At 36.6% G+C, this 15,021-nt stretch overlaps 1 protein-coding gene across 5 annotated transcripts in view; it reads left to right on the plus strand.

The window, feature by feature from the left end:
• The window catches only part of dgki (diacylglycerol kinase, iota), an 88,312-nt gene extending 77,990 nt beyond the window's left edge, over positions 1-10,322 (plus strand). For all 5 annotated transcript variants that reach the window (XM_028449145.1, XM_028449147.1, XM_028449148.1 and 2 more), the window contains 9 exons: positions 76-145; positions 1,424-1,464; positions 1,547-1,671; positions 1,828-1,853; positions 3,442-3,479; positions 6,610-6,730; positions 6,810-6,846; positions 6,961-7,060; positions 8,649-10,322. In XM_028449145.1, coding sequence (XP_028304946.1) covers positions 76-145; positions 1,424-1,464; positions 1,547-1,671; positions 1,828-1,853; positions 3,442-3,479; positions 6,610-6,730; positions 6,810-6,846; positions 6,961-7,060; positions 8,649-8,756 — 666 coding nt within the window. In that variant the 3' untranslated portion in view covers positions 8,757-10,322. The remainder of the gene's footprint in view (positions 1-75; positions 146-1,423; positions 1,465-1,546; positions 1,672-1,827; positions 1,854-3,441; positions 3,480-6,609; positions 6,731-6,809; positions 6,847-6,960; positions 7,061-8,648) is intronic.
• The last annotated feature ends 4,699 nt before the right edge of the window (positions 10,323-15,021 follow it).

A 15,021-nucleotide genomic window follows, 5' to 3' on the forward strand; every position in this document is an offset into this window, starting at 1 on the left:
CACACAAAAACACGTACCCTAGAGACTTGAGCTTGACAACAATGATGATCACAGTGTTTGTATCTTATTGTGCAGGACGAGTGCAGAGGCATTCCCAGGAGCAGTTCGTCCAGTAGACTTTCTGCAAACTGGAGCTTCCTCGATTGTGAGTGAAAGCCTGAACACAAAAACACATTTATGTCGTTTCCACACAGTGAATTATTACCAGACGTGTGAGAATTAGCTCCTAATCCAAAATCCGGGATCCAACGCAATAATTTATGCATTTAACCCTCCTATTATTCTTTGGGTCATTTTGACCTCATTCAATGTTTATCATTCAAAAAATAATAGTTGACTTTGTTTGTTAGTTTTTTTGCTTCATATTTCATGACTTTTCCTAATTTGATGGATACAATTATTGATTAAGCATAAAGTTATCATGATGAGATTTTTTCAATGTGCTGAACACATATTGCATGCATTGGTTGTTCCATCCCCGCACCTGCAGGTGCAGAGTTGATACTTTTGAGTTGATGCATGACATGGGACACACACACACACGCACACACAATATTCTCATGAGAAATTTCCAACACCATGATAATGGGCATGAATGTGTGTATCTTTGTGTGTGTATGTGTGACCTACTACTCACACCTTTATCCAAATCATTCCTCTTCGTGCTCTGTCTGTATTGCAATCTGCTCTTTCTCTCTCTCTAATGAAAATGTCCTCTAGGTAGGAAAAGGTTTACTGTCAATGAGGTTTTGGAACAGCTCTTTCACAGTGAAAGTGACGTAGAGGAGAATGATTCTGAGACCAATGATTTTGAGACATTCTCATCTGAAGTAGTAAATAAATTTGTTTATGAGAGGAAGGGGGGGTCACCAACATCAATCAGTATGGTTCGTTCTGTGATAGTCATTTTACACCCCAAATTAGAAAATATTTGAATGAAATTAGATTTTTAAGATAACTAACTCTAAAACTGAAAGTTTGACCTGATGGTGGCGCTGCAGGAAAGGTTATATCATCACCACAACCAATAAGGTTCATACATTTGTGGTCATTAATGTTGTCAGCACATTTGTGAAGATTTAGATGAAAACTATTCAAAATGAATGAATTCCAAATAAAATGTTCAGCCTGATGGTGGCGCTAGAGAACAGGTCAAGGGGTTATTTATTCAACCCATAAACAATGTGCTTGACACAAAAACCTTGGTCAACAATTTTCTGAAAATCATTTTCTGGAGGCAAATATCCCTGGAGTCAAGTTGACCCCAAGGATAAAATGTGCAATAGGAGGGTTAATTAACATTATCATGCTTATTTTTGTAAGAAAAATAATCATCATTATTTTTAAAGAGGTGGCAGGTGAAGATTTGGTTTTTGTACCTTATTTCACATTTACTGTAACTTTTTTACTTTCCTCTCCACAGCGACGTCAGCCGATCGTTTTTATCGCATCGACAAAGCTCAGGTGTGTGTGATCGGCCCCTTGAAGCATTTCGTATTCTTATTGAACAGATAAACATTTCAACGCGTCTGGCTTTGCTCTACAGGAGCACCTGCACTTTGTGACGGAGATCTGCCAGGACGAGGTTTTCATCCTGGACCTCGAGGCTCCCGTGGTGAACCAGGGCTCGTCTGCAGGGATGCCAGATCTGGTGGTGGAGCCCACAGTCAGGTACGAACGTATCTGAAAAAACAGAAATAAAAGAAACTAAGGTGAACATGCAAAAGGAAAACAAACACAAGATCATCACATTCATGCATAAAATGTTTAAAACATTCACTCTTCACGGTCACCAATTCTAATTCTCTCTTTGCTTTCTGTTTGTAGCGTTCCCCTGACGGCTGAGGAACAAGGTGTGACACAAACCAAGTAAAAAAGTGTTTGGCTGCTGTTTTCAAGGCACTTACAAACACATGATTGATATTATATTTAGTTTATGTGATACGTCCCCTTTAAATCTAACATTGACGTCATAAAGGGCCTATACCACAAATCTAGATTACCTCTTATCGTGCTAACTTCCAGTGTGTGCTGCACTACAAAGCTTGTTGGAGCTTAATCACTATGGCAATTTATGCTGCACAGCTAACCTGGTTTTTCTCTGGCTTGGATGTTAGCGAGTCCTAAAGCCCCGCCTCCTGACCAATCAGATCTCTTTGAAAACTACCTGCCCATTGATTGAAGATCCTGGTTGGTGCAAATCTGACAGCTGCGTTTAGGAAAGAAGATTATTAATGATAAATGCAATTCTTTCATTCACCAATGACATCCTTTAGGAAAGATATAGATTTATATCTAATGGACTGATCTACAGTCAGCTGATGAAGCCAGTGTCTCGATCGTATGCACGGATGAGTGAAATCATTCATTCATTCATTCAACGCTGAGGCTGACACCACAAACATACAGTTAAACAATGTACTGTCATCCCATTGTGTGTGATAAATAGGTCTTGAATCGTGTGTGCTGTAATACCTGCCTTTTTTTTAACATCAGGGTTGTCTTTGGTCTGAATTATGGATTTTAATTATTCATCATTTTAAACTTAAGCAACCTGGTCGGGACCAAGTTATGAAGTGGATCAGATCGGAGCGAGTACAAGAGCTCTGCCTCCTGCTGCGCGCTGCAGTAATAGTGTTGCTGTTTGCTGTCCCCATGGCATTATATTCATTATATTTGTTTAAGATTATAAGTTGTTCCGTCATTCATTGTGCAGACGCTCAGTCTGCCAGTTCTCTCCATAGTGATTGGTCAGATGCTGAAATCTCCACCTCTTTTATGGGCACGTACTGAGGGTGAAAATACTTGGCTTAAATTAGCATGTTTTGATCGACATTTGTAAAACAGCTCTTGTCTGGCAGGGATTGTTTGGTTAGTTCAAGCCAGCTAACGGAGATAAACCCAATCTAGATTTGTCACATAGGCCCTAAATGAGTCACGTCTTGTTATGAAAGGTTTCAAAGTTCAGGGAATTCTCCAGCATCACGGTTCCTCAAACTGAAGTTTTACTTTCAGTTTTTTTGTCACTGCTTTTACAAGCATCGCATTCAGATAAACAGTTTTGCTTTGCAGTGTAATTATGACATTGAATATGGATTGTTATTTTCAGAGGCAAATATCTGCATGATGCAGGAGGCACTGCTGTCGTTTAGTGTGTTCAGGGCAGATTTATGGCTCGAAATGAGCAAAAATAATAATCTGTCAAAGCAACAAAGGCTTAGTTGGCAAGATATTATCTGATAAACAACAGATCTGTGAAACACTAAATAAAGATGATTTGTTTGATGAAAGAAACTAAATTGAAGTGTTTTAATCAGAGTCAGCCTTGCAATGCATTTTCTACAGATGCTGAAACTCTAAACTTGGTAATATTTTGTGTGTGTTTTGAGACTCATTAACCTGTCTTTGTGTTTGTGCGTGTGTGTGTGTGTGTGTTTCCAGAACTGCTGACGGCTGCCAGGTCAGGGGATCTCTCACTGGTAAATGACCCTCACTCTGCCCGCTGAGGAACCAGTAATCCAAACCAGTTTTTCCTGTGCGTCTGCATCCTACATTTTATCATCAGTGTATTGACGCATTAAAGCAGGAAAACTACTTCTGTTCAGCACAAACACTTGAAAATACATTTTAAACAATATTTTGCACATAATCTAAGACCTGTCAGTTATACATGCTGTGAAAAAAAGTAATAATTTATTGTTTCCTCATTGAGTTTCATTTTTCAAAGTTACAGCTGTTCATCTGCTCGTCTCAAACAGCTATGATGATTATCATATTCATTGATTAATTTTATTTAGAGCTTTAATAAAAACAAAAAAAAAAGACTCTTTTCATGGATTAATCAATACTAAGAGCATAAAAGCAAAGAATGGATGTTTTTGTCTGGATTACCGTAACTCACTTTTGTCCGTGTTGAGTTGAGTTTGGGGAATTTGTGAGATATATCCTGGTTTTTCCTGCAGAGATGCAATAGTTAGGAGTTTTTTTCTTGGACATATTTAAATAAGAAACTTGTGTAATAGTGTAAGATATATAAATATATTTAATATGGTAAATGCACATTTATTTGGGAAAAATAACACAAACTACAACAAATATGTATCTTCTATACATTTAATGTATGTATTATATTTGCATATTTAATCCTGATTACTCATATTTTGTTTTTAATTTTTTTAATTTCTTTGTAAATAAAGTACAAGTCATCAGGGCTAGCATCACTCCTCCCTTGGTTAGCTTGTGCACTGCATCAGCCCCTGTGAGCTCATGGTCCTCCTTCACTCCTGTCAGCCTAGAGGATGTTCAGGTTTTAGTAGGAAAGATGAAACCCTCATCGAGCACTGTAAACATTGTTCCTACTTCTCTGCTTTTAAATGTTTTTGATGTTGTTGGTCCTTGGGTGGTAAAATTGATAAACCTCTCACTTTTATCTGGCTCAGTCCCCAGCTTCTTTAAACATGCGATAATAAACCCCATTCTTAAAAAACCCAATCTTGATCCGGGGGAGCTTATAAACTACTGGCCCATATCTAAGCTTCCCTTCATGTCTAAAATCATGGAGAAAATGGTTGCTAAGCAGCTGACCTCATACATGGAACAGCATGATATTTATGACAGATATCAATCTGGTTTTAGATCAATCCACTCCACTGAAACTGCTCTTCTGAAAGTTTCTAGTGACGTGATGATGGCAGCTGACTCTGGTCGTTACACAGTTTTAGTTTTACTTGATCTGACAGCTGCCTTTGATACAGTAGATCACAGTATACTGGTTGATCGACTCAAATCTGAGATGGGTTTTCTGGTACTGTTCTCCAGTGGTTTACCTCTTACATTAATGGAAGAACCTTTAATGTTGCTATTAACGATGTTATGTTTAATATGTCCAACCTGTCATGTGGAGTAGCCCAGGGCTCTGTTCTGGGGCCTGTTTTGTTTTTATTGTATCTGATGCCTCTTGGTCGGTTGATCCGTGGTTTTAAAAATGTGTCTTGTCATTTTCATGCTGACGATATCCAGTTGTACTGCTCCTTTTTCACTTTTTATCTGAGTTCTTAGATTGTATATCCTGTATCAAAAACTGGTTGTCATCAAATGATCTCCAGATAAATTCAAATAAAACAGAAACTCTGATCATTGCTCCTGATAAAAAGATCCCTCTGATTAAAAACTCTCTTGGTGATCTGGGCTCATCTGTTAAAACCAGCCTCAGAAACCTTGGGGTTGTTTTTGATCAGTCCATGTCTTTGGAGGGACATTGTTGTCATTTGACTAAAAACTGTTTTTACCGCCTGAGAAATATCTCTAAAGTGAGGCATCTATTATCAAAATCAGATCTGGAACTGGTCATACACACATTTATATCATCTCTATCTACTACTGTAATTCTGTTTTTACTTGTTTTAATAAGTCGACCCTAAACAGACTCCAGATCGTTCACAACGCTGCTGCCAGACTTTTAACTGGTGCTCCCAGATCATCTCACATCACCCTCATTCTTTCTACTCTGCACTGGCTTCCAGTTAAGTTTCGCATAGAATATAAAATATTAGTTCTCACGTTCCGAGCATTACATGGTCAGGCCCCTAAATATATCTCTGACTTGTTGTGCCCCTACTCATCAGGGCGATGCCTTCGGTCTTCAGGTCAGGGTCTCCTAAAGACCCCAAAAACTAAATGTAAAACCAGAGGAGACTTGGTGTTCCAGGCTCTAGCTCCCAGACTCTGGAATAACCTGCACCAGTTTCTCAGGGAGCTCAACTGTGTGGACACTTTTAAAAAACTGCTGAAGACTTCACTTTACAGAAAAGCTTTTAGTTAACTGGATTTTAATTTTTATTTGTCCTTTAATGTTGCTGTTCTTATGATGTTTATGCACTCTTGTTTTATTGTTTTATTGTGTTGCACTTGTACTTTTACCACAACTCTGTACAGCAATTTCTGATTTTATCTGCAAAAAGCACTTTATTAATAAACTGCTTACTTACTTACTTACTTACTTACTTTAATCCTTATTGTAGGAGCCATTTTGTGTTTATTGTTGGCATGATATTTAGTTGTGGATATGTCTTATATATTAGTTTCCACTAGGGACACCAAAGGGCACTGGGGTGTGTGTATATAAGGGCATAGGTGACAGGAAGGGGTGTAACAGGTAGGGGGAGCACATACAGTTCTCACCAGACAGGTTTTCATGGTGAAACTCAGCACTCAGACAAACAGCTGGAAAGGCGTGTGTTGTTCTCCTTTTGACTTATCAAACATTACAAATAAACCCAACTCAACTACAATAACGGCTGGAACATCATTGATTGCATCTGCGAAAGACTTCACTCCTACCTGTGTGATAATGGCAATCATTGGAACAGTGGAACAAAATCTGGAAAATTGCCATTACACTTATTCTTGTATTATTATAATCATTGTCTTGGTTTCTGTATTTCCATTTTTTTATTTTATTTTTTTACTTCTTATTCATTTATGTGTATCTTTTTAATCATGTATGTATCCTTTGTTGGTGTTTCTTTTCACCTTTGTTATACTTTCATTTAATAATTGAACCTTTTGAGACATTTCAGTTTCTCTACGTTTATCCATGTGACCCTGCAGCTCTGTGAGTGTGTGCGTCGAGGCGTCAGTTTGTTGGTCAGAGACTCTGGAGGATGTTCGGCGTTGCACATCGCAGCCCAGAACGGACACACGGAGCTGGTCAGCTACATCATTCACCAAGGTGACTGTCTAAATATATAACGCTGTGAAATCTCATCAGTCAAAGTTAATATTACCTGGATTTGATGTGTTTTGCTCAGGTTCAAAAGCTCTCCTGGATCTGCTCGACAGAGAAAAGTATGTAACGTTTGTTGCTTCATACGTTTTCTCCTTGCAGGAGTTTTTATGAGTTTATTCACAATGTATGATTTCTCTCAGTGACTTTGTTGGTGTGTGTGTGTGTGTGTTCAGAGGGGACACGGCATTACATAAAGCAGCCTCAGAGAAGCAGCATGCAGTGTGTCGGCTACTGGTGGCGGCCGGGGCGTCTCGGGACAAAACGAACTTCCAGGTGAACGTTCGTGTCCTGTAAGGTCAGCTGACTGCGTCAATGATTGACAGAGGAAAACTGTTCACAGTTCACAGCTTGTTTCTCACTTTGTGCATCATGGGGGATGTAGTTTAGGTTTGAAGTGAGCCTAAAAGTGACACTGATAAGAGGAGATTGTATAGACGACAGATAGGACCCATTTAAAGCGTATAAAATGTAAACAAAACAAAACAGAGTGTAAACCTTCACCAGTCGCCAAATGTCCACTCTGCCTGGTAATGGCAGTTATCTGGATCAGTGATTCTGATCATGGTACCATGATGATCAGAATCACTTTAAAGGCTTGGAAGAAATTTTTATCCCCATCAATAACAATACAGTAGGTTTAACTCAATTGTATTGATAAATCATGAAGAAATGCGGAAACTGTTTCCGATGAAACTCGTTGGGGTCATTGAGGAACCAACTTGACATAACTGAGTTAAATTTCATAAAGATCGGTCAACTATAAACCAAGATATTAATTTTTAAAATGTTGCCAATTATGAGAGATGGAGATTTTTCTATTTTTGAAACTGATCCAAAATCAGTATATTGATCCAGATCCCCTCTAAGATTTAATGGAATATTCCATTGCGTGAGGTCTATTTTTGGTTAAAATTTTGTCAAAAGTCCATTTAGTACTTTTGCAAAAAAAAACAACCTGCGCTCATTTAGCGCAGACTTTCAAAAACGGCCGATCGGATCCACACGTCTCCACGGAGACACTGTTCCGAAATGAAAACGTTTTCAAACGTATGTCGGTCAGTCTGTGTCCGTTTGTGTACACGATCGTACACTGATGACATCACTGTTGATGACATCATCAGTGTTCTAAAACAATGTTTTTAACAGGAGTTCCACAGTGTGGATGGGGAATTGAATGGGATATATATATCTATATATATTTTCTTTTGGTAGCCAGAACATCACAAAAATATAATCAGATGTTCCTTGACCTATTATCAACATTTCCTGAAAATGTCATCAAAATCCATTCATAAATTTTCAAGTTTAGTGTACACAAACAAACACACACACAAACAAACTGACTAACATACTTACAAAAACAATTTTCAAAAGTAACAAACAAACGGTGGGGGATATATGACCTCCTTGGTGGAGATGAAATAAAACAAAACTTACAAAACGCAATCGTCATTGATTCTATGCCAAGATTCTCTTAATTTATTTTTTAAATGCAGCTCCAAACTTAAAAAAAATAATAAATGTTACATGTTTATTCTTTCTTACGTTCTAACTTGTATTCTTTTATTTTGAAAAATTGTTTGGTTTTTTTCAACTTTTCACGCAACATATTTGGCGTAAATATTGAGACGTGATCCTTATGGATCCAAATGACTGCAGAAATTTAACATCTGACCCTCAGTGACCCTTTAAAATAAACCATTATTACAGGTATTGATTTTTCAGTGAAAATGCTGATTATTCAACAGAAAAAAGCTGCAAATGAGCCAGAGTTAGCCTGCACTGGCTACTTTCCATCTGTTGTTGACATTATAAAAAATACAGAATTATTGAGGTAAACACGTAGACGTGTGTGCTGCAGGGGAAGACGGCGGCCGACTACGCTGAGGGAGACTCTGAGCTCACCGCCTTCCTGAGCTCCAACCAAACGCCATCAACCAACCACGAGGACCTGGAGACGGCGGTCTGAGGACTCACACTCACACTCACACTCCTGAGCGTGCCTCCGTGTCCAGAAGAGCGTTAAAGCGTAAACGAGTGGCGTCCTCGCTGACAGATACGGACCTGGACACGACAAACTGCTGCGGTGGAAACTATTTATTTGTATTTATTTATTCCTATTCTATTTAATGGTTGTTCTGATGGATCGACTGATGGTAGGACTTTCAGCGTCTCAGGACGGAAGTGCAACGGGACCGCGTTGTTGTATGGCGGAGAGAGTCGCACACACACTTCAGGAGGAAAGGACAAAGTCAAAGTTTGTGTTGATGGTGTAAAACCTGCCGTGCCAAAGACATGATGTCACACATTGTGGTGGAGTTTCCCTGTTTTTCCCCCTGACATTGTTTCTTTTTCTGCAGCCTGAAGCTCTGAAAGGTAAACAAACAAACAGTCTCATAACTGAAAACATCACTTATCTTTAAACTAAACACGGTTCAGGAAAGATGAAACATTAAAGGTCCCATATCATGCATTTTTCACCCATCTCCATTTGTCCTAAGAACCCCAAAAACATAGTATTTGAGGTTTATTTTACCAAACTCACCTGTTGTTCAGAGTTTTAGCCTCTGAAAAGTGACTCTCTGACCAACGGGCTGTTTGCTGCCTGCTTATGCATATTCATGAGTGGGTGTGTCTATAAACTGACTTGCCTGCAAGGCTCCTGCATGACTCGCCCTGAGGTAGATCAGTGATCACCAAAGCATTTTTCTCTTGCTATCCACACACTGTTGTTATTGTTTTCAGTAAAAAAAAAAAACTGCACATTAGAGTAAAACACATGGATATTTAAGCAGCTATTGTGTGTCTGTCTCAGCTGTGTGTTCATCCAGCAGCAGCAGCAGCAGTCAGCTGCTTCAAACACTCAGCTGAGTTTTAAACTGCTAATTCACTTACTTCTCCTCATCTTTATTAAATACAGGAATAGTGCATTTAAGGTGATAATCATTTGTTTATCACCTCAACTGTTGCGTCTCTTTGGGTCACAAACACGTCAAAGGCGATAAGATGTCTACTCCCTGGGTGCCTACACTGCAGTGTTCACCGTGCTAATGACGTCACTAGCTTTATGAACTGATCGTTTTTCAGAAGAGGGCAGAGAAGCCCAATAATACTTTGGGGGTGTTTTTGAAAAGGAATTAATGTTGTAACAAGATTTAAAGCTCAAAAAAGTTGATTTGCATGATATAGGACCTTTATAAGTTTGATCAGATCTCAATATGTGTTGGATTGCATATTTTACAGACAAAACACAGGAGTTAAAGCCCAAATATTAAGAATTGGAGACTTTGATATACGATTGATTGTGCTATCTATAAAACAAAACTCATTTAAAGGCATTTTCTCTGTTTCTGCTCATGTCACTTTGTCGGTTTCTTTGGTGAAATTAAAAGTTTGGCTTATTTATATCAGACACAAAGACAGCATGAAAGTGTTCCACTGTTTTATTTCTATTGTAAAAACCTGTAACTGTAACACATTTTCCACTCTTGCTGTTTAAAAAAGAAAATACAGATGTTTGTTTTTAGGATTTCTACGTTTTCTGGTCCGAGTGGTTCATCTGAAGGAGGGATGGGATTCATTTATTACATCATGGATCTGTTTATTCAAAATCCTCCAAAATGTCTTCATTAAATCACAACAGTGTGACGGCCTCTATTCGTGGATTAGAAATTATTGATTATCCTTCAACATTTAACAAACTGAATCAATTATAGCATCAAATGTAGGGTAGATTATGGATTATACTCGTAAAACATGCACACAAGACATTAGGGTTGGTTCATTTTGTATTTTTACTGGTCTTTGGACTGAATCTAAAGCTTAAAGGCACTCATTTCCCACTCAGTCAGTGCATGTTTAGGTCTCAGTATTTTCTGTTCAGAAAAGGATATTAAAAAAAAACAAAAAACGAGTGTGTATTTGATTTTAAAATTTAAAAAAATAAATAAGATTGAAATTCAAAGCATTTTTCTTTTAATCAGGGTTGAGAAGGGATGATGAAAACTCTAAAAACCAGTTGATTTTCATTTTATGTTTCTAAAAATGAAATGTTAGAAGACAAAATATGGTGTGACTGGTGTCATGGTCTGAGTTCACATCTTACTGCGATTGTATATGTGCACGCGCGCACTACCGAAAAATGAATTTTTGCTAAACTGAATGAATTTATTTGTGTTTATTCTTGTTTTCAAAGTGAACGGACACGTGTTTTATTGGTTTATTGGGTTATCTTAGGGTTAGGGTTATAATCTCAGTACGGAGGTAAACTCAGACCGTGATGCTGGATATCGCTGTTTTCAAAGTAAGAGCGTGTTTAGCCCAGCCTAAAAAATCTGTGAAACGTTAATCTGACGTGATTTTTGAAATGGTAAAAATAAGGCTTGACATCTGCAGAAATTGCGCTCTTACTTTGAAAACAGCAACTTCCTGTTGCCCACTGTATAAAAGCAGGCTTTTTTTTCTGTTTGTTTCTGTCATCTAACATTTTATTCTTTGTTTTAGAAACAGAAAGTGAAAATAACCAGTTTTTAAAGATTTGTTTATCCCTTCTCGACCATGATAGAAAAAAATCGCTTGAATTTTAAGTTCACTTTTCTTTTTTTTTGTTAAAAGAAAAAAAAAAATCTCAGTTTTTCAATCTCGATACAAATTTTTCACTTCCGATACGATACTGATATTGAACCCTTGGGTGTTGGTTGCCACTGCTATCAATCCTAAATACTTTTATTACTTCATAGATATAAAACAAATTACCCTTTTATTATTAACAAATGGGTTACGGACATTTTTACCCTAATCAGGAGAATATTCTGAAGAATAAGCTCAATAAATCTAATAAAAACAATGAATATCCAAGTTTTGACAAAGGCCGATACAAAATAAAAGGTTTTTTTTCTTGCTAATAACAGATCGACGTCCGATATCGGATCAGGATTTGTGTAAAATCATCTACTCAATGCAATATGAGATGATTTTATTTGCGTTTTATTACATTATTTGTTTACATTACATTAATGTTTTTAATCAGTTGACCTCTGAGCACTGAATGTGTGAGTTTATTCCGTTTCTTTTCCTTATGTCAGCATGTTTTTACTACGTTGGTCTGATCTACAGACGTCTGTTTGATGAGGAGCTGTAAATGATTTACTTCTCAGGTGATTTGTGATGCGTTCACAGAAGTCCAGCTGGAACACTCAGGTTTTCCCATTGTTGGCATTCATTTTATTATTAGTATTTTTTAGACCTGGTGAAGACGTGGCCCTCAGTCTAATTTTGTGCAGCCCCCAAAGTAAATGCACAAATGACAACATAAACAAAGAAAACCACAGAATGAGTCCAAAAACAGACTGACTCATAAAGCAAGAGCAAAAATACACAAAATGAAAGAAAAACAGACAAAACAGCAACAACAAGGCACAACATGACTACAAAAAAAGACATAGTAACAGAAAAACACACAAAACAACATAAATTCACATTATGACAACAAATATTCGCAAAATGACGGAAAAACATACAAAATGACTCTAAAAACCTTCGTAACAACAGCAAAAATACACATTACAACAACAAATATACACTTAATGACAGAAAAACATACAAAATAACAGCAAAAAAAACACAAAATGACAAAAAACAGCAAAAATTCACATTATGACAACAAATATTTGCAAAATGGCAGCAAAACATACAAAATGACAGCAAAAACACCCAGAATGATTACAAAATGACTCCAAAAACACACAAACAACAACAAATATGCACCAAATGATAGAAAAACATTGAAAACAGTAAAAACTCAAAAAATAATAAAAACATTAATGAATGCCAGTTGTTTTTCCTTTTTATTAATGGACATAAACACAGTAACCTGTTTGTTCTGCATCAGTAATGGACCTGTGACCACAACTCACATTTCCACCTCAAAGATGTCCCCTGAGATCATGTTATGTGTGTGCGTGTGTATTTGTAACTGAACTTTAGAAATGCTGAGGAGGACTGGTACTGGTTAACCACTATACAGAAAACCAGTTATACTGGGGAACTCTCCTGTTGTTTACAACCAACAAACGTCAGAACCATGAGCAAAAGAGGAAGTTGAAAAGGTCATTCAAAACACACTTCATATAACTAAACCATAGGAGAAGGAACAACAATAAAGATAATGAAAATACAAATGCAGATTCACTTAAAGCCTAGTGCAGACATGGGCAACCTGTGGTCCACGGGCCTCAGTCTAATTTTGTGTGGCCCCCAAATTGACTCCAAAACACTCAAAATGACAGAAAAATATGCAAAACGACAAAAAAAAAAAAAAAAAACACACACACACACACACACACAAAATGAATCTAGAAACACAAAACAAGAACAAACACACACAACTCAAGTGAAAAATATACAAAACAACAATAAAAATGCACAAAGTGACTCCAAAACACACGAAATGCCTGAAAAGTACATAAAACAACAGTGAAAATTCACAAAATTATTCCAAAAACACACAAAACAAGAACAAACACACACAGAGCAAGAGAAAAATATACAAAACAACAATAAAAATGCACAGTGACTCCAAAAAATGACAGAAAAGTACACAAAACAATACCATAAACACACAAAATGACCAGTTCAACACACAAAATGAATTCAAAAACACAAAACAAGAACAAACACACACAGAGCAAGAGATAAATATGCAAAACGAAACAATAATACACAACGACTCCAAAACATACAAAAAAATGACTGAAAAGTACACAAACCAACAGCAAAAACACACAAAACAACAGCAAAAACACACAAAATTATTCCAAAAACACACAAAATTATTCCAAAAACACACAAAATTATTCCAAAAACACACAAAACAAGAACAAACACACAGCGCAAGAGAAAATATACAAAACAACAATAAAAATGCACAAAATGACTCCAAAACACACAAAAAATGTCAGAAAAGTACACCATACAACACCATAAATACACAAAATGAATCCAAAAACATAAAACAAGCACACATAGAGCAAGAAATAAATATGCAAAACAACAACGAAAATACACAAAATTAATCCAGAGACACAAAACAAGAACAAACACAAAGTAAGAGACAAATTTACAAAACAATTATAAAAAATGCCTAAAAACACACAAAATGACCAGTTCAACACACAAAATGAATTAAAAAAAAACTTGAAACAGCAAACACTGAAGAGAAAAGTACACAAAAGAATACACAAAATGACGTTAAAAACACATAAAATCTTTGTTCTTTCCTCTATCATTGCTTGGACTGGTCATTATTATTGACAAGAAAAATACACAAAATGAAACAAAAAAACACAAAACAAGAACTGACACAAAGTAAGAGAAAAAATATTTTAAAAATGAGAATTAAAACACAAAATGTCATTAAAACATAAAACCTTTGATCTTTCCCATATTATTACTCGAACGAGTCATTTTTAACGACAAAAAATAAATAAATAAATAAAAATACACAAAATGAATCCAAAAACACAAAGAAGAAAAAGAAGAAAAATATATGTCCAAATGACAAATTCATATTCAGAGATTTTAAGTCTTACTTCAGCTCCAGCTTGATTCAAATATGACCTTTAAATGTGACACAACCATTTATCAACAGACACTAAATTTACCACACGCAGCCTTAAGAAATGAAGAAAAAAAAACTGCTTTTATTACAGATTTTTGGAGTACGTGATATTTTCAAAAATCAAAGACTTTTATCTTAAAGTAGCTTTTACCAGTGGTTTGAACCTTTCCAGTCTTTATTGCAGGTTTTTAAGTTAAATTTGACCTCAAATGTTTCACCTGTAGAGGATGTGAACTCCTCAGTGCCACCACGTAGCTGTCAGATTCCTCAGGCAACTGTAAAAACTCGCACTGAGTCATTGTAGGGAGTTCCCTAAAAAAAAAAAAAAAAAAAGATCCTTAAGTACTCAAAGTGCTGACTAATGTAACGTCAGCGTCTTAGCTTCCTGTTAATAGAGCTTTATTTAGCTTTTAAAAACTGGTCATTTAAGGAAATACAGACGCATCAAATCTAAAACCTCATCACGAGTCGTTACTGAATTAAAAATCATCTTATGTTAAGGTTTTCATTTATCCAGACAACTTTTTTCAGGAAACTGACTTTGATCTCTTGACATGTTTTGACTGTCAACTGCCAGACTTCCTCAAAGACGTCTGCTGTCAGGAGATCAAAGTAC

Source organism: Gouania willdenowi, chromosome 6 (assembly GCF_900634775.1).
Source record: "Gouania willdenowi chromosome 6, fGouWil2.1, whole genome shotgun sequence".
Lineage (NCBI taxonomy): Eukaryota > Metazoa > Chordata > Actinopteri > Blenniiformes > Gobiesocidae > Gouania > Gouania willdenowi.